The 20783-nt window shown below is 34.1% G+C and overlaps 1 protein-coding gene and 1 non-coding gene across 2 annotated transcripts in view; one reads left to right on the forward strand and one right to left on the reverse strand.

Annotated features, from left to right (window-relative positions):
- HECW1 (HECT, C2 and WW domain containing E3 ubiquitin protein ligase 1) overlaps positions 1 to 20783 on the reverse strand; it is a 469328-nt gene that overhangs the window by 108503 nt on the left and 340042 nt on the right. Inside the window, exon 16 of the mRNA XM_039849134.1 lies at positions 7980 to 8114. Within this exon, the coding sequence (XP_039705068.1) occupies positions 7980 to 8114 (135 nt within the window). The remainder of the gene's footprint in view (positions 1 to 7979; positions 8115 to 20783) is intronic.
- On the forward strand, positions 3245 to 3351 carry LOC120592067 (U6 spliceosomal RNA). The gene has a single exon (XR_005650036.1). It is a non-coding gene; the product is annotated as a U6 spliceosomal RNA (small nuclear RNA).

The following is a 20783-nucleotide window of genomic DNA, read 5'->3' on the forward strand; positions in this document are numbered from 1 at the left end:
ACAATGGACTTGCTCTTCTAAACAGCATTTATTGCACTCAAATGGCCATTCTTTCTTTAATGCCTATTATTCCATTTTCTATGCTGGCTACTCTTCACATGGTATCTCATATTCTCACAAAATTCTACAAGATGAGCATTTTTAACCCCAGTTTATAAACAGGGTCTCTGAAAATCAGAGAAAATTAAGTTCTTTCCAAATTTTCAACGTAAGAGAAAGAACAAAGTTTTTAAGTAATATTTGACTGCAAAGCATCTATTTACCACTCCCATACAATTAGCTTGTGTCCAATATTTTGGTTTTGGTTGAGCATTTTGACAAAATTTCCCAGAATAAATAACTTTCGTAGTTTAAAACTGGTATTTGTGGTGACTAACTTTAATTTAGCTCGCTTTTAAATTTTAATAAATTGCGTAAGTTCTAGAGCATGCCAATGAGTTTTCTACCATTATTCTATATACATCCTTTTTCCTAAAGACCTTTGCAGAGTAAACTATTTAAACTGAGGCAGTATAAATTTTCCATACTAGAGCACATCCATCAGATATAGATAATTATTCTATAATTTTTGGCAAAGTATGCCAAATAAGCCTAATAAGCATTTAAGAATTTTGAAGATTTTTAAGATACTTAGAAAGAGCTGAAATATCCAGAAGAAAATAATAAATTCTCTCTTTCATACCAATATACAATTCATTCACTCAGAATTAAAGAGGTAATGAGATCCTAGGTTATAAAGTCCAGAAATGTCAAGTCAGTTCCAAAGTGGTGACCTAAGACTAGGCCATGTATGATATTGCAGATGACAAAGTAGAACAGATTACTTAGTAAACTGTTTAAAATTAAAGACACAGTAATTGCTGGTTTTCCTTTGGGTCCTCTTCCATACTACACGCAAAAATAATGTTCTTTGCATGCAGAGATGTGCTACCAGTTTACTATCTGTATGCAGCAGACTTTGAACTGCTCTTCTGGAAGTAGATCCATCCTTTTTCTCCCCTGATCATTCTCTTTGCCCATGGCTTAAATGAAGGATAGGGAATAGATTCTATGCCACTTTGGTGAGTTTCTCACTTTTATATCATTAATACTCAGTTCTTTTCAGCTGATATAGCCAGACACCAAGATCTAGAAGCTGGTACTTTTCAAACAGCACTGTCCAGTCTCTATTAAAGTGATAAAGTGATAAAAGTGATAAAAGAAAGCTTTGCTGATTATTAATACAAGCAATATTGAGTACCCATAATTCTTTTTTCTCCATGAATGATTAAATATTTAAAGCATTTCTGGGACTAAAATAACACAGTTCTTTTCCTTGGAAGAAACTAGGTCCATCTTCCTTAATTTGTGTTTAAACTATTTTTAATGCTTGTAAAAGCAGGGTTCTTAAAGACAATTCAATTAAAGATTATTGAAGTAATGAGTTACAGAGAGAAATTGGAAAGCAGTTAGATCTGATAGTAGACCTTGAGAAGGTTTGGCTATTCACTGTACTCAGGTGATGTCTGCTGTCATATCCCAAGTCAAAGTATGTAATTGTGGGTGGATTGCCCCAAAATTAATTGGGCTTTGAAACAGGAAGAGGCTCACTTCTATTTCTAGCTGTCATAGGGAAATTCTTGTGTTGGAAATATGCTTTATGGGATAATGGTGACTACATCCTGAGGTTACCTGCTTACTGGCAAAACTAAGCCAAATTGAAAACTTCAGAAACCAGATGAAGGCCAGTTACTCTGAAGGTTGATGATTGATTCACATACATGTTTTAAGTTGACTGTGAGTGAGATGGAGGAAACAACACAGGAAACAGGTAGGACTTGTGGGGTCCCTGAGCCATAGAAACGTCTGCCAAGGGTAAAGGAGGTGATTGCGAAGTGGTACTAGATGGCCCACAAACTAGAGCCAGAGTATGAGAAGATTAGATAGAAATGTCCTTTTCTCACTAGGGGCCAGGAATTTGTAGGGATGGAGATGATTTCAGGCATGATTGGAGGAGATTCTGAGATTCTGAGACTGGGCTAGAATTTAGTATGTACTAGGGTTCTTGTAGTGCTGAAGTGGTACTAAATGGCCCATTCTGAGGGATGTCTCATATCAACCAACTGACTGATTTGTATTTCGCTGCAAACATTATGATAACATTTGCTTTCCTAATTACCAAAAATGATTAGAAGAATGGATTTTCCATTTAAAACCAGACATATTGTTCATGGAATCCCCTGGCACTTGACACATTTTATCTTACTAAGTATATCAGGGGTGTGTGAGTGTGTGTGTGTGTGAGAGAGAGAGAGAGAGAGAGAGAGAGAGAGAGAGAGAGAGAACAGAGAGAGGAGAGCCCCTCGTGTCCTGTGTTTTCCCCCAACATGCTATGACTATTCTTCCATGATTGGGTAAAGCTCAGTGTGCAGTAAGGACTACTTTTAAAATTTTTCCTTTTGATGTTGAGATAACTCTAATCATAATTGTAAATGCGAAAACTTGAAACATTTAGCTCTCCAGACAAAACAAGAGATATGCTCAGCAAATAGTTTTCAGCTACTGGTAAATAAGCTTCCCTTCTGTGTTGCAATTTAGAAATGTAAACTAGTTATTTTTTTTCTTTTTTTTAAAGCTGTAATTGAAAATTGAAGACTGAATTTAGATTAATCATTAGCTAATGCTCTCCTTGAAAACACTGGAGACCTGATGATAAAAAAAAAAAAAAAATTAGCGCATTCAGAGGAAAGGGTCAAATGATGAATTTACATTCCTCTCTGGATTCCTTTTGTGTTCTAAAAATAGATCATTAACAAAGTTCTTTTTTTAAGTAAACAAAAGAAAAAGTTCTGTTTGAGTTGTTCACCATATTTATAATAGTACAAGTGGGCAATAAGTGTAATGTATAAAGAAAGGCTTGAGTCAAATTATGGTAAGTCCATATGGTAAAATATTATAGAAGAATTTTAATGGTATGGAAACTGTCTACAAGGTACTGCGATGGTAAATTGGAATACAAAACCACCACATGATTAATGCATGATTCAACTTTTTACTTCTGTGTGTGCCAGGGAGTATCTCCAGGGTAATACTCCAGATAAGGGATTTTAACTTATTTTCCATCTGTGTCTCATTATATGTTGTTTATAATTTAAAAATTAATTTCAATAGGTGTCAGAATTTTAAAAACTTCCAACCAAATCCATAACCTAGTGTAGATTACATTGTATCAAGAGGAAAATTACCAATTTTAAGAAGCAATGCAATGCTCGCTTTGGCAGCACAAATACGAAAATTGGAAAGATTCAGAGAAGATTAGCTTGGCCCCTGTTCAAGGATGACACACAAATTTGTGAAGTGTTCCATATTTTTAATAGATAGAAATCAAAGAGAGGTTTGGACTGTTTAAGGCAAGAGCAATGATGGTGAAGTAAGTAGTTTATAGAATAAAAACGGAGTTTAGACTGGCCTTAAACTTTGTTTCTTTTCATCCACTGAATTTCTGACTACCAACAAATAATAGAGGTTAGTTGGGCCTCAGAAGACTCTACAGACTTGTTGGGTCCTATTGGCTACACATCTAGAACTCAGTTTCTTATTAGGAATAACAATACATTCTCTACCTGCCTCAAAAAATTTCTTATGAAGATTAAATGTTAATGTGTGTGAAAAAGAAACAATACAGAAGTTACCCTCCCTAAAGGTAAGCTTCCTGAATGACGATGTCTCTGTGTCATCAGAGTCAACGAAATGACTTTTGTCATCAAAGAAGCTCACTGCTAAGAATGACTAAGAGTGTCTTCTGCTTTCAGAGTAGTAGGTTTTTCTTCCCTGTCAGATTCTTGCCCTTTCCTGAGGCAATTACTAGTAAGCTTTTCTGTGTGTTCCCTTCCAGAAATTTTTTATTACTAATGATTTTCTAACTTGACCAAGATAAAGTGGTAAAATAAATGAAAATTATGTTTTCTGTTATCCTTCCTCATTAATGTTAATTTGTATTGCTTATTGAAGTATGAACAAGCCAGATTTGACCTTTAGTGATTTCTTTACTAACAGAAGAGTCCTATATGCCCTTTCCATATTTCTATATCCAATTTCATTTTGACATTATGGAAAGAGATAAGACCTGTTTTGTTGGTTATTAAATTTATTACAGACAGTTATACCACTGTATTAAAATGTATGTTAATGTGTCAAATAATGATATCTTTTTGTATAAAATTTTATATTGCTGATATCTTCTTTCAGGAAACTGTGTGAAAAAATTTCAGGTGAGGTAAAGGCTAATCCAAAAGATATTTAATGGTGTCTCTATTAATAACATACTGTTAGAATTTAAAGGGGAAACTTTGCCATTTAAGATCCTGAATATAGAAACTGATTTTAATTCTGTCCTTACATGCAGTTGATAAAAAAATCAACCACTGAACAATACTCGAGCAAATGGTTTATGAAGATGAACAGAAAATATTGATTCCTAAGGTTACAGTCTAAGAAACATCTATAACAAATTCCCCAATTTCCATGCTATATGGTACAAAAAAAATCATGGACTATGGAAATCATTTATTGATTATTTCTGAATCTCATATTTCCATCTGCTTAACTGTCAATTCTAATTGGATGTCTTGCTGTTTTCATACTCATTATCGACTTATCGAGACAAACGTACCATTCTCACCACCTGGTTTTCCTGCTTATCTTACCTATGTGTTATTAATAAACTATAATTCAAGGCTCACCAACTTTGAAAATTACAGAGTTGGAATAGACTTTAGTGGCCATCTAGTCCCCTTGTCTCTATTTGCAGATAAGAAAACTGAGGCTTCAGAAAGGGAAGAAAGGCACAATGACACACAGCTCCTTTGCAGAGAAGCCAGAACTGGGACTCCCATCTGCTAACAGTTACCCCCTTGACTTCCCTGAAGCATCTTCCCATAGGGTGTCTTTTGTTTTCTCTCTCTTGCCACATTGACTTAGGGCCTCACAATCTTATATCTTGTCTGTGGCAGTGGTCTCTAAGAGCCTCTCTCTCTCAAATCTCTCTTTGTTACAATCCTTCTTGGCTGTCATTGTCTACTTTTAAAAACACTAGTTTATACTGGATTAGGAGTTAAGAAATCTGAGCTGTGATCCTGAACTCTGTGTGTGACTTGAGTTTTTGATATTTCAGTTTACTTAAATGTAAAATGTGATTCTTAACTGAAGTTTTATTACTGCCTAATCGTGTTTGAAAATACTTAGGGGTATTTTGTTTTGTTTTAGTTGTTGTAGTGACTGATGGGGGACCCTGACATTTAATGGACAAGACCAGGAAAAAAGGTCCTGCGATGCCATGGGACATTTCCACATATCAGAAAATTGTCTTCCCAAAGTGGCAATATTCTAGTCTTCCCCTATTAAGAATTGATCCCTGAATTGATCTCTACTGCCCATTTTTACACAAAAATCATCATATCATTCCTCTCAAATTCATTCAATAGACTCAAAAAGTTCTAACTCTTCCATGTGGTTTTCAAAGTTTTCCAAAAAAATAAAAATAAAAACCAAGTGGAAATTTACTATTCTGGTCACACTGAATTATTATTTATTGTCTCTCTACAGGTCTTTCTCAATCCTACCTCTGCACCACTTGTACTGTGCTCTCTCTAGATTTGTCCTTCCTCTGCCTTTGTACCTAGATAGATTTTGCCAGTTTTTCTGGTTCGAGGTCAAGTGCTTTATTTTAAAAAATGCCTTTCCTTGCCCTCTTTTGAACTTCCGTGTCACTTATCTTAACATGTATCTTAGCACTCAATCAAATTCTAATTTCTCTTGTTACTTAACTGTGTGTGTTTTTCTGGCTTCAAAAAGAGAATACAAACTTCTCCAGGGCAAAGATCATATCTCATACTTCTTTGTACATCACAGTGTTCATAGCAGGCCATGCACTTGATCAATGTCTGCTGAGTAAAATCACATTACAGCAAACACAATTAACATTTCCCATCACCCCCTCTATTTTTATACTAAGGTCCTTCTGTCTCTTCATTCCTTAGGCTGTGTGCTCTCACAGTAGGAAGAACCCCATATTTGTTTTCATAGAGGATGGGTCTTTGTTTTCTCTGGTGTTCTGTCCCTGCATCAGATAACCTCTGCCTTTCAGCTTCTCTCTCTGTTGCTTTTCTTGGTTTTCCCTTGTGTCTGTGCAAAGCTACCAGCAGAGAGAAGGTGAGCAGAAGAAATCCTGATGAACAAAGACATTTGGAGAGTGGATAAATTAGGAAGAATACCCATGGCTGACACACACTTATGTCCTTTTATTGTTATATGTTAGAGTCTTTTTTGGATGCTGCAAGTGGCACTTTGTCATTATTGTTGTTAATCAGTGTAAATGTGCTTGGGCTATTCAATCACATCAAACAACTATTTTGGAAAAGATAATGCAAGTGGTACTCTTAATCTTGTTCTTTCAACAGAAAGATTTTAATTTTTTTTTCAATTTAATTTCCTATAAATGTAAGAGATTTATGTCTTCAGGGGGTTCACTTTACATTGAGTAATGTATATTTTTATTTTATTGACAGTGAATTTGTCTGCAGTACTCAGTTTCTTTTATCATATGTAGTTACCCTGTATAATACTAAAATTGACTTAAAAACATTAAAGAGTTTGGACATTTTAAATAAATTAAAATGACATATTTCAAGGTGATGCAGAATTTATACTATCATCTCTGTGTGGTCACATACACATTTTATGTATATGCAGAACGAAAGAGTAACTGCTTTCAGTAGTATCCTAAAACAATGATACCTAAGATGACCCCATGAAAGAAAAACTTATTTTATCACACAGGCATTAAACCATGAGTACCCTTGTCTGGAAATAGTTGTGTCTCTCAGAGTATATAGATGATTCGTCTGAAAAAGTAGTAAAGAATTTTTTTTTTTTTGTACACTAAGCTTGGTGAAGTAAGTAGTGAGGGTTTATAGATTAAAAATATTATGTTTATTGATCCATAAAACAGATGTGATATACCACCAACAACAAAGGTTCTTCCCTTGAGATTTATGTTTGCTATCTGCAGGCTTTCAGATGGGTTGTTATTTCCCAGTTTCTCCTGAGCTGTCCACTGTAGGGCCAAATATGTATGTTTGTATATACATTTATATATTTCTTTTCTTCCTATACCACTTTTTCCCATTTTTTTACCTTATTGTAATAATCCAACTCTACAAGCTGTTTTGTGAGAAATGGTTCTCAGGGCCTCATCTTCTGATCCCTGGCAGTTTTTATGGAAAGATGGTGCAGATACTTGGAAAATGTTAGTCAGGACATAAAAAGGGATTTGCTTGTTATATTTTCAGGAATTGTTTGGAAGTAGAAAAGAGCTGTTTTGAGTTTTGGTTTGTGAAAGGAGAGACAGTAATTCATAAAGGCAATAAATGTGAGCTTAAGAAATGTGTCAGCCTTTCATAGTTCAGCAGCAGGTAACCACAGGTAATGAAAAAACATATAAACCAGGGAAGAGCATGTGGTAGGATAGGAAGAGCTTACTCCCTGGTGTCTGGTTGATTTCCTCAGCTTTTAGTCCATATACATACTACAAAAGTCTTCTCCAGGATCTAAGGAGAGACAGAAGTTTAAAACCAGTCATATGCTGCATAGCAGTTCCATCATCTTTTAAGAATTCACACATGACTAGTAGGCCTTAGGAAGCACAACTCCAGCCATAAGTGTAAAAATCTCCTGACCCTGCATTTTCGGTTTCCTTTAAACAAGACAGCTTTTCAGTAGAGGTGATTGTGTAGGACAAAAGGGAAGGCAGAAGTAAGGTAATCTGAAAATGGGTCTAGGGAGTTGAATGAGTGTCCCCTTATTCTACAGAGCAGTATGGATATGGCTCATCCCCTTGAAGAATAAGCAATCCCAGCCACCAAGAAATAGTTCTGGCCCCACAAGAAGAGGCAGATCCTGTGGACCTATGAACTGTGGATAGGCAAAGTGAGTGGTGTTACCTCTCCAGCACTGTAACTTCGGAGTCTCTGGAGGTGTTGTCGATGTGTCAGTTGATTGGGAAGACGGCCGTTCTGAAGAGGGATTCGGGGGTCAATGAAAGTAGTAGCTCGACTGTTGTGGTCCACAAAAAAAGACTATAAACAGACCAATAAAAAAAGCACACTGTGAGAATGAGCCAGAATAAAATCAGTAATGTATGGGAATGCTACAGAGCTCAGTCATCATGTTTACTTCTGTCCCTCCTGCTTATCTACTCAAAATTAGATGGAAGACTGGGGCACTGTGTATCTGCATTCTTAGTAGTTGAATGTAGCAATATCAGTCACTTTGCACTGAGACACTATCATAACACTTTATAGAGTAATAATCATAACACTATTTGACATGAAAAAATAAGAGAATTAGAGCCTTTAATGGATAAAGAATACTAGTAATTAATAATTTATAGAACATTTTATTTTTAAAATAAATGTTCTTTTTCTGATTATAGAATTAGCACAGTCTCATTGAGAAAAAACTTTAAAAAGATGAAAAAAATAAAAAGAAAATAACCAAAATCATACTAAATATCACAATCTAAAGGCAATCACCACATTTTCTGTGTGGCATGTCTGATTATTACTATGTTCCAATATGTGACAAAAGTTATTCTTTAAATCTAAAATTACCTCTTATAAAAGAGAAAATTAATACTTTTTAAAAAATAAACGATTTGTGCTATAAAAGTCAAATACTCTCTTTTGAACAAAATGTAATTTTTGGTGAAGGTATCTTCGCATTAAATGACCTCAACCAATGCTCATTTTATGTATGCTCAGATGTCACCTGACAAAAGTAGCCAAACAAATTTTATACAGATCTAGAAATTATTCTTGGGAGGTATGAGCTTAAAATTTCCAGTATTAGATGTCATTGGAAACAAGGGCTGTATGTCCACAAATTAGATGGGACTGAAGATGATGTGCTTTGAAAATTGTTAGATGGCTCAAAAAGTAATGTTAAGGGTATTAAAAATATGAGTAAAGAATTTGAATAAGAATAAAATGTGAGTGAAAAAACCAACATTTACCAACATGTTTCTATAACGTGAGATTTTAAACACACAAATATAAACTAAACTAATAATATTAAGTGGGCATTTTATTATTCAACTCTATACCTAGACGTTTATAATTAAAGTTTGTATGGATTCCTTATTTTTTTATTAATTTTCAGTATAATTTAATTTTTTAGTATAAATTTCTAAAGTTGAGTTAATTACTGGATTAGAAGTTAGAAAAATGTTAAGCTTATTAATCCATATTAACAAACTACCTTCATAAGAACTGTACAGAGTTAACATCTTACCATAATTCCATGAACTCTTTTTTGAGTATTTGAAAAAACTCTTAGAAATGTTGAATGGTAAATAATGATAAAGGATAGTTTACAAGGGAAACAAAACATTTTCTTATAGGTTTATTAGTCAATTTCATCATAGGAATATTGTCTACTTTGTCCATTCTCTTTTTTGTTGTTGGGATATTAAGTTTTTTTTATTTATTTGTAAGTGTGCTTAGGTACTCATCTGCCTTCAACTTGCTTTTGATTTTTGTTTGTTTCATCTTATAATACACAGAAATTTTATATTCCTATGTGTTCAAATCTCAATTATTTTTCTATCTAGAGGTCAGTTAAATGCTAAATTTAAATTTTATGGGTTAATCATTTCTGAAATGATGGAAAGTTGTAATTTGATATTTTTCTCCAAAGCTCATTTTGTCCAAATCACTCATTTCCTATTGTTTTATTACACAAAATGCTTATAAACACCACTGTCTTTTTCAGAAATATTTATCTGTTTCAATGGTCTATGGGATTTTTGCAGCTTCAATTAATGTTGGTAGGGCAAGTTTCCTTTCATTATTATTATTTTTTTTAATTTTCTTAATTTCATTTTCCCAGATGAACTGATATTAATTTTATTAAGTTCTGAAATAGTTCTACTTGCATTTTGTTTAGCATTACCTTAGGATTACAAATGGTTTTAGAGAAATTCATTCCTTATAATACTTGAATTTAACTGTTTCCCATTTCTGAACATAGAATGACTCTTTATGCAAGAATATTTTTTTCTCAGTAAAATATTATAGTCATCTTCCTGAAAAGACACATATTTCTGGTTAAGATAGTTTATATTTAATATTAACTGTTGCTATTCCAAGTGCCTCTTTTCCTGTTATGTTTTGTAACCTATCATTATGGTACCTAGGAAAATGATTATTGGTGTATTTTGTTTGTGTCTGCTCATCATATAAATGCTTCTATCAAGTAAACTGCTCTTTTGAGTTCATCATCTTTGTTTTTAACTTGCAAATAATTATGATATTTTTGTCTTCTTCTTTACAAGGTCTCTTATCTTTAACCTCCTTTCTTGTAATATTGGTGAGAACTTCTAGAACAATATTAAATAGATATAGCAGCTGCGATCTTGTTCTTGATTTTGATAGGAAAACTAGAGTCCAATTGTAAAATGGGAAATGGTTCATTATGTTAAAAGAGCCTTATTATGTCATAAAAAATATATTTACATTTTTATTTTACTGAGACTACTTTTTTTGGTTTAAAAATATATATGTGTAATAATGATTTTCTAGTAGTAAATAACCTTTACATCATTGGGAGAAAATCTATTAAATTGTGGTGTGTCATTCTTATTTTAATGTACTATCTAAATCAACTTTGTTTTGATTATGAGCTTTTTGGAACTCAAGTGAGTATCGTCTTTTAAAAAATTCTTTTTTAAAAAATTCTGATTTCCTTAGTTTTGCTTACTCATCTCAGTGCATGTGCATGTGCTTAGATTTACACAATTTAATCAAATGTGTAGGTTTATGAATCCACCACCAGAGTCATCACTACAAGAACACTTTATGCTGCCTGTTTATGATCACACTTGAAAATCACTCCCTTTACCCAAAATTACCTTTAACCATTGATTAACCAGAAATGTTCTCCATTTCTATAATTTTGTCATTTCAAGAATGCTATAGAAATGAAATCATACAGCATGTAACCTTTTGGGACTAACTTTTTTTCACTCAATCTAGTTTCCTTCAGATTCATCCAAGTTGTTGCATGTATCAGTAGTTATTTTTTATTGCTGAGTAGTATTCTGTGGTACAGATGTACCAGATTTTGTGCTAATAACTTTTGCTTTTTGTCTGCTTTCCTTAGTCAAGTTATGACTCATAAAAAGAACTCTGTAGTTTCCATTTTTTAACTATGTTCTAGAGTAGCTCATAAAGCTATCTGGGGTGAGCAAGAAATTCATTATGAATTTTCCAGTTTATTTTATGACTATAAGTCTATTAAATTTTTTATATTTCCTCAGCTATTTTTATCATTTATATATTTTAAAAAGTTATCCATTTCTTCTAGATTTTCTAATCAAACATTTATAGAACTATACATGCATTTTCTTTCTTTTTAAAATTCCTTTGAATCTGTTATATCTAATTTCTTGGTTTTATTTGCTATTTTCCCTTATTGATTTCTCTTCTAAAACAACTTTTATGTTTATTTATTTTTTATTTTTTAATTACAGTGGGCATTTAATATTATTTTATACTGGTTTTAGATGTACAGCATATTGATTAGATACTCATATAATTTATGAAGTGATCCTCCTGATTAGTCTAATACCTACCTGGAACTATATACATAGTTATTAAAATATTATTGACTATATTCCCTATGCTATACTTCACATCCTTTGACTATTTTGTAACTACCAATCTGTATTTCCTAATCCTATCTCCTTTTTTAACCAGCCCTCCAACCTCCCTCCCATTAGGCAATCACCAGTTTGTTCTCTGTATCTATAAGTCTGTTTCAGTTTTGTTTGTGCATTAATTTTGTTCTACAGATTCCACATATAAGCAAGATCATATGGTATTTGTCATTCTCTGTCTAACTTATTTTACTTGGCATAAAACCCAAGTCCATCCATAAAAATTTCATTTTTTTTTTGTATGGCCAAGTAACATTTCATTGTATATATGTATCACCATTTCTTTATCCAATCATCTATTGACAAGCACTTAGGTTGCTTCCATATCTGGCTACTGTAAATAGCGCTGCAGTGAATATAGGGGTGCATATATCTTTTCAAATTAGTGTTTTAGATTTCTTCAAATAAGTATTCAAAGTGGATTGCTGGATCATATGTTAGTTCCATTTTTAACATTTTGAGAAAATTTCGTACCGTTTTCAACAGTGGCTATACCAATTCGCAATCTCACCAACAGTGCTTGAGGGTTCCCCTTTTTTCACATCCTCACCAACATTTGTTGTTTTCCAATTTATTGATGAAAGCCATTTGATAGCTGTGAGGTGATGGGAAGGTGAAATTTTAATTTGCATTTCTCTGATGGTTAATGACGTTTAACATCTTTTCATATTATATTGATCATCAGTATGGAGAAATATCTATTCAGGTCCTCAGTCCATTTTTTTTAATTGGGCTGGGTTTTTTGTTTGTTTGTTTGTTTTGGCGTTGGATTAGTATGAGTTCTTTTTAAATTTTGGATATTAACCTCTTATCAGATGCATCATTGGAAAATATCTTCTCCCACTCAGTAGGTTATCTTTTTGTTTTGTTGATAGATTCCTTTGCTGTGCAATAACTTTTTAGTTTAATGTAGTCCCATTTGTTCATTTTTCCTTTTGTTTCTCTTGCTCCACATAATGTATTGGAAAAAAATATATATTACTGAGAACAACGTCAGAGAGTTTACTACCTATGCTGACATTCTTATGGGAGCTCTCTCATAAGTAACTAGCTACCTCTCTCTTACTGCCTGTAGGATTCTCTCTTTGTCTTTAATCATTGCCATTTTAATTATGATGTGTCTTAGTGTGGGCCTCTTTAGGTTCACCTTGTTTAGGACTCTGTGCACTTCTTGGACTTGTATATCTATTTCCTTCACCAGGTTAGGTTAGTTTTCTGTCATTATTTCTTCAAATAGACTTTCAATCCCTTATTCTCTGTCTTCTCCCTCTGGTACCACAATTATGTGAGTGTTGATACACATGATGTTGTCCCAGAAACCCATTAAACTATCCTCATTTTTTAAATTCTTTCTTCTCGTTGCCATTTTGACTGGGTATTTTCTGCTACCTTGTCTTCCAAATTGCTGATTCAATTCTCTGCTTCATCTTTTCTAGTGTTGTTTCTATTGTATATTTCATTTCAGTTATAATATTCTTCATTTATAACTGGTTCTTTTTTATGATTCCTTTGTCTTTTTTTATGCTATCTTTTGTTGACATTCTTGCTAAGTTTCTTGAGAATCATTATTACCATTGTTTTGAACTCTGTATCTGGTAGGTTGCTTGTCTCCATTTCATTTAGTTTTCTTTTTGGAGTTTTCTCCTATTATTTCATTTTGGACATGTTTCTTTGTTTTCTCATTTTGTTGCCTCTCTGTGTTTGTTTATATGTATTAGGTAGATTTGCTCTCTCAGTCTTATCAGGATAGCCTTATATTGTACATGCCATGTGTGGCTTTTTGGTGCATTTTCCCTGATCACCTGTACCAGGTGTTCCAGGAGTGTCTCTTGTGTGTGTTGTGTGTTCCTTTTTGTTGTAGTAGTGCATCGATTGCTATTGGCACATCAGTGGGTGAGACTGACTCTCAGCCTGACTGGATGTGTGGATTGCCCATGCTCACATCATATGAGCTGCTTTGTGGGCTGACTCAATGGAGTGGGATTTTGTCCAGCAGGCTCTTGTATGCCTGTTTTAGACCACTCTCTGGGTATGCTGCTTATGAGTTTAATCAGGTGGTGTTCTGTTGTTCTCTGATGCCAGCTTCTGGGTGTGTTGGTTCTTGGGCCCCTTGGGAGTTGCTTATATGCAGGCCAAGGTTAGCTGCTGTTTTTGACTGACCAGTAGGTCACTTGCCTTTGCTGGATCTGGGAGCATGTTAGAGAGGTCATGCTGTGAACAAAGGCTAGCTGCCATAAGTATCAGTCCTGAAGCAGCTCAGCTTCACCGGATACCCCAAGTGTTGACATTACCTGCCAGCTGCCCATAAGGCTCAGCCACTGAAAAAGTCTCAAGTGGTACACAAGTTTGGCAAGGTAGAATCCCAGAGTTTCACCAGGTTGAGGTGAGTGATGTTCACCAGATCCATGAAGATGCAGGTTTGGTGCCAGTGGTGAGCTTGGGGACATTTGCAAAAGTCTCAGAGCCCACCAAGGCCAGTCTCTGTTTGCTTTGTGCCTGCATACTCCCTAGAAAGACTGCAGCATGAGTTGGGCTGGTTGCCAATCACCAAAAGTGCCTCTGGCAGTGTGCAAGGTGAAGCTGGCTATTTGCTGCTAAAAGAGCCTACTGTGGTGTATAGGGAGAAGCTGGTTGCCTGGCCACTGAAAGTACCTTCAGCATTGTGTGAATTGGGTGGAACGGGGTCCCAGGGAGTCACTAGGGTGGAGCAAGCAGAATTCACCAGGCCGATGCAGATTTAGATTTGGTTGTGTTGGGGGAGCGCTCAACATAGGACAAATGGCGCCCAACTACAGGCTACATGGAAAGCAGGCTCAACACAGGGATAATGACGGCTGTCTTTATAGCCCTCACCTTGAAGCCACACAACTCAGTCTTTCCCTGTATATCTTCGGTGCCTCCCAAGTCACCATCCCTTTGCTGGAGCTCAGGGTGAGTGCTTGTGAATGAGTGAACATGGACTCTGTAAAATGATGCCTGGTGTTTTCAGCTGCCTTCTGTTTATTTCAACTCAACTGATAGAATCCTTGCTGATGTTCACAGCCAGATATTGTGGGGACTCCTCTTCCTAGGACTGGAATCCTGGGCTTGGGAGCCTGGTATAGGGCTGGGACCCATCACTCCTCTGGGTGGACATCTGTAGTCAAGATATCCTTCCCTATGCTCAACCATACACAGGGGTGTGGGGTCAGCCTGTTTTAAGTTTCTGCCCCTCCTATAAATCTTAACATGACCTTTTCTCTATATTTTTAGTTATAGGAGTTCCGTTCAGCTAGTCCTCAAAAGATTCTCCATGTTGATTGTTCTATAACTTAATTGTAATTTTAATGTGGTCATGGAAGGAGGCAAGCATGACATTTTCCTACTCCACCATCTTGCCTAGATCTCCTCATACTTATTATATCTATCTATCTATCTATCTATCTATCTATCTATCATCTATCTATCTATCATCTATCTATCTATCTATCTATCTCATATCTATCATCTATCTATCATCTATCTATCTATCTATCTATCTATCTATCTATCTATCTATCTATCTATCTATCTATCATCTATGTGTATTTCTAATTCACACATTGCCGGGTTATGATCTATTAATTTCAGACAAATTTCGAGATGAATTTTTGCTTTAGTTACTGTTACTTTTTATCTTTTCTCTAAGTTATTGATTTGAAACCATATTTTATTTTTCTTGTTTGATAAAACTTTCAATGGTGCTAAACTTTTGAGTACAGCCTTTTTATATCCCATGTTTTATTAAGTATTGCTCGCATGTATTTTCAATAATTTCTCAATGTCTTTATATTATTTTAAACCCAATAGTCACCTACAACATTGTTTTGAATCACTAATTAGCAAACATTTTGTTTTTAATGGTTATGTTTAAATTCGTTATTTAAAATTTAACTTTATTCTTTGTGGCCATGGAATGTAATCTGAGTATTATTTATTTTTTGGTATTCTTTGTGTTATGAAAGGTTATCACTTAAGGAAAAAGTTCTAAAAGATCTTGATAAGAAGTAAGCTTTGTCTTTTTTTTTAAATTGTGGTAAAATATACATAGCATAAACTTTACCATTCTAATCGCTTTTTTTTTTCAATACATAATTTTTATTACATCTTTAGAAAAGCACAAAGAATTCTGAGGAATCATCCAATATCTTGACATTTCTGTAGCTGGACAACTTAGACCTTATCGATCAGCCTGCTGAACTGTTTCTTTTTCAGAAACAGATGCCATCAAAAAATTTTATATCTTTGTAACTATTGTGGCTTATTGAATCGAAGATGCTGAATTTGATACAAGTTAAATGTTGCTTCCTTCAAGAATTAACTCATCTTTCTGGGCTTCAGATACTGAACAAGTAACACCTGACCTCATCCTAACTCTGCAGATGTATTTTTCACCCAAGAAATTTTGAATTTTAACAAGAGAGCCATTCTCCTGAACAACGACATTGATGGATAGTGAGCATACACAGACCTCATCTTGGAAGCCCAGTGTAACACCTCGATCATGTTCTGTATATGACTACAGATAGCGAACAGTAGCCAGGTTCCTTTTTATTTCCCCATCATTTGTCAACCTAGAGTCTCTTCTTTTTTATTTCCCAAGGACACCAAGTTCTACATCAATGTGATTGAAGTCTCTCCAATGGGTGTCTCTGGGGCCCTTCACAATAATCATGTGTCCTTTCAGAGTGATATCTACTTTTTCTAGAATACTGACAGTCTGAGTGCCGAGAATGGTCTTCATCCTCACAGTAGGTGCAGCAGAGTTTAATCATTTTTAAGTGTACAATTTAGTGGCATTAAGTATATTCATTGTTGTGTAAACCATTACCACTATTCATGTTCCAAACTTTTTCATTTCCCAAACTGAGACTGTACTTACTTAAAAATAACTCCTTATTCTCTCCTTCCCCCGGCCCCTGGTGACAGCTATTCTACTTTCTGTCTCTATATCTTTGACTAGTCTAGATTTCTCACGTGAGAATATTTATTCTTCTGTGTCTTATTTCACTCAGCATGTTTTCAAGGTTCATCATTGTAGTAATTAATTGAATTTCTTTATTTTTAGCAATGAATAACATTCCATTGCAGACATTACAACGCTTTTGTTTGTCCACTCATGCCAGCTCTATTTTTTTCATTTTTATTGAGATATAAGTGACAAATAAAAATTGTAGATAATTAAGAACCATGAAAGCTCTATTTTAAACTAAGTTCCATAACACAAAATTATATTATTTAAATCCTGACTTATTTTTTTTAGGTAATCCGATAGGTATAAAACACATTTTTCTACTATAACTGCATTTCTTTCATTTCCTTTCATATTTTTCTTTTAGTTTTCTTTATGTAATATAATATGATGTTATTTGGCTTATAAAATTTATGGTTATTGTATATTTTAATTGTGCCATTGATTAACATAAAGTCTTTATTTGATACCATTTAATGATTCTGAATTTGAACTCCTTTTTGTCTGATATTAATACACTACCATTAATTTTTCTGTTATTGTTTCACACTGTATTAATATTTATTTTTTATTTTTAAACTTTCTGAATCATTTCTCTTTTTTTTTGACTGGATTTCTTAAAATTATCTAAGATGAAGGTTTGAGTTATTTTATTTTTACTTTTTTTTTACATCTCAAATATTATCCTGGTGTCATACATATTGTAAATGTTTTCTTCAATTTTTTTGTGTACCTTTTAAATATTTATGGTAGCTTTCTTTTTTGACATGTAAACATATTCTTTTTTTTTATGGTTTCTACTTTTAGTGCCTGGATAAATCATTTTGTAGTGATGTCTTTTTTATAAGCCAGATCTGTTTATTACCAAATCTGAAAGTGTTTCCTTTTGGTACCTAAGTTTATCTTATTTTCACTTATCATTTTTAACTTTATGCTTGGCTTTACCTTTGTTATCTTATTTTTATTGTTTCCAGTTTCATTGTTTTCTTGTGGGTTTTTTTTTTTTTGTGTATGTGTTTTGCTATATAACTATATTATGTTCATTTTTTTTGTAGAAATTCAAAAGAGAAAAAAATCTTGTTCTGAATGATACAAACAAACAGTTGCCTTTTAACTACATTTAGTCTTTGTTTTTCAAATTATCCAATCTGACACCTTTAAACACAACTAGGAAGTCAGCACAACTTTCCTTGCACTCCTCACCTGCCCTCTTCCTGCTTCCTCTTCTTTTTCATTCTAGTTTCGGGATAGTGATCCAAAACGTTCCTATAAAACTATTCCTTTTTTATTGTACATTTTTATAGTATTTTATTATATATTTTCTGATATATTTTGAAGCATTTAACAGCAATTATTTTCATTTATATTTATGTATGTGATTTATTTAAATATTCACCACCAGTCCTTCTATACTATAATTTTTCCGTTATTGATTTCCTGTTCTGCTATATTGTGAGCCACCTGGAGAATAGCTTTAGTGTTTTCTTAGGATGAGTAAAAGAGTAGGGTAAGCTCTGAAATCTTGCACATGACATTGTTTTCCTAGTGTATTTACACTTCGATGATACCAATTTGTCTGGATACAGGATGATTGGGCTATAGCCTTTTTCATCAATAACCTGTAGTTTTGTTCTGTGCATTTCTATAGTTTAGTTTTATGAATGGGAAATTTAAAGCTTGTCTGATTTTTATTCTTTTGTAGGTAACTGTCATATTACCATGGCTATATATTGATAAGATCAAAAAGAAGACATTCGAGAGTATGTGTAGATATAGAATTTGTTTTAATTAATTTTATTATAATTCACTAAGCCCAATTAACTTGCCCACCTGAACAATGTTTTAGATCACATTTTATTTTCAATATTTAATGATTTAATTAAATTAATATTTAATATTTAATTACTATGGCTGTACATATTAATCTGGTTTCTGCCTCAGGAACATCTATAAGTCATTCATACAACAGAGATTTATTGATTGCCAACTATGTGCCAAGCTCTAATCTATGCTCTTGGGATTTCATCTATGAGCAAAACAAAGATTCCTGCTCTCAAAGAGCCTAAAATTCTGCTAGGAGAAACAGACGAAACAGGAAACTTAACACATATGTAAATTATACAGTGAGCGCATGGGTTAGGGATCTTGTGGGAGCTTGTGGTATTAAATTGAATAGTTAGGGTAGGCCTCACTGAGAAGGTGAGCTATGTTTTTTTTCTTTTTCATTGTTTTTGCATTGTTTAAAACTTTTCCTTCACTTTTTGCAATCCAGTTTCTTCCTACCACTTGGGGGTTGCTTCTGTGTTCAGATTCTCTATCAGTGATTCGATTTTACATAGCATTTCTGCTGTGTTTTATCTTTATGCTATTACATTTTTTTCTTGCAATCTAATCTGTTTCTATGAGGTTGACTAGTTCATAAATTCATATTAGTAGAATCATACAATATTTCTTTTCCTGTGACTCGCTGATTTACCCTAACATGTCTTCCAGGTCTATTCATGTTGTCACATGTGTCAGAATTTCCTCTTTTTAAAGGCTGAATAATATTCCATTGCATGCTTATGCCACATTTTCTTTGTATATTCATTCATCAATGGACATTTAGGTTATTTCCATATTTTGTGTACTATGAATAATTCTGCAAGAAACATGGGAGCCCAGCTATTGCATCAAAATCAAGATTTTGATTTAATTTATACACACACACACACACACAACACACACACACACACACACACACACACACACACACACACACATATACACCCAGAAGTGGGATTGCTAGATCATATATTAGTTTTATTTTCTTATGTCTCGTTCCTCTCAGCTTGTTTTTTGTTCATGGCTTCTTCTTGCTCAATAGAAGTCATGTGCTCCTGTATCATTTTGTGGATGACAAGCAGATATCTTTTAAAAATTCATTTCTATTTTCTGAAGAAAATTATACTATGAGATATAATTTTCTTAGATCATGATTCTGTTTCCTTTGCATAATAGTATGTCTTCATAGGTCCCTCCTCATTTTGTTCTTTTCATTCCTGCCACCATTTCATGTCTGCCTCAATAGGGATCTCCCCCTTTGCCCCCAGTCCCATGCCCTCAGCTCCAGCACCTCTCTGGATAATAGTCACCTTCCTCAGCTCAGCCCTAGAACTCACTTGAGGCCCACAGGCAATCTCTACCAAAGTTAGTGAGAGGTTGTGTCCTGTATCCTCCTCTGTCAGACTTTTAAAATGACAAATGAGTCAGATGCCATTTTGTTCTTTGCTTTAGTCTTTGTCTCTGTGACCCTTTGTGAGGATGACTATGCATGCAAAGACACCAAACAACTTGGCCTCATTTCTTGTATTCTTACCACAGTGCATACTAAAAGTGAAGCTTACCATCTCTGAATGTGCCAATAAAGCAAGAAGCAGATTCTCACATTAACTTACTTTTTATGTCAGTTATAAAATCATGAAGGCAAGGCAGGCATTATTATTGCTACTTTATGATAAGCAAAATTGATAAGAGACTCAGAGAGGTGAAGTGACTTTTACAGGGTCATATGTCTGGAATGGGATGGGCCAGACCCGGTACAAGTCTTCCTACCTCTATTTTTTTCCATTACTCTCTATCGTTCCTCTCTATCCTATGGATTGTGGTTGCACATTTCAAATTTAAGGTTACTATTATAGTTCAGTACATGATTTGCCTCTTAGAAATTTTGTCTGACAACTGTGAGTCTGTGTGTGTATTCAATTAATAGGGAGTCAGAGAGACCCTTTTTGTGTGTGTCTGTCGTCAAGCAGCTAGTTTGTATCATAACTGAAAGCAGAACTCAAGTCTTTCCATTTCAAATTTAGACTTTTTTCTTTCTTATGTATGATACTATCACACTAAACAAAATTAAAGGGAAAATGTCTTGCTAGAAATTCCCTAATATGCATTTTAAAATGATTAAATATTCAGTGCATGTCTCAGCTGTTGTGCTTTCTAGTTGTGTGAGGACTAGAAGGTGATGCGTGCCATGGAAGACCAGGGCTTATTGCATTTCGG

This window comes from Pteropus medius, unplaced genomic scaffold, assembly GCF_902729225.1.
Source record: "Pteropus medius unplaced genomic scaffold, Ma_sr-lr_union100, whole genome shotgun sequence".
NCBI lineage: Eukaryota > Metazoa > Chordata > Mammalia > Chiroptera > Pteropodidae > Pteropus > Pteropus medius.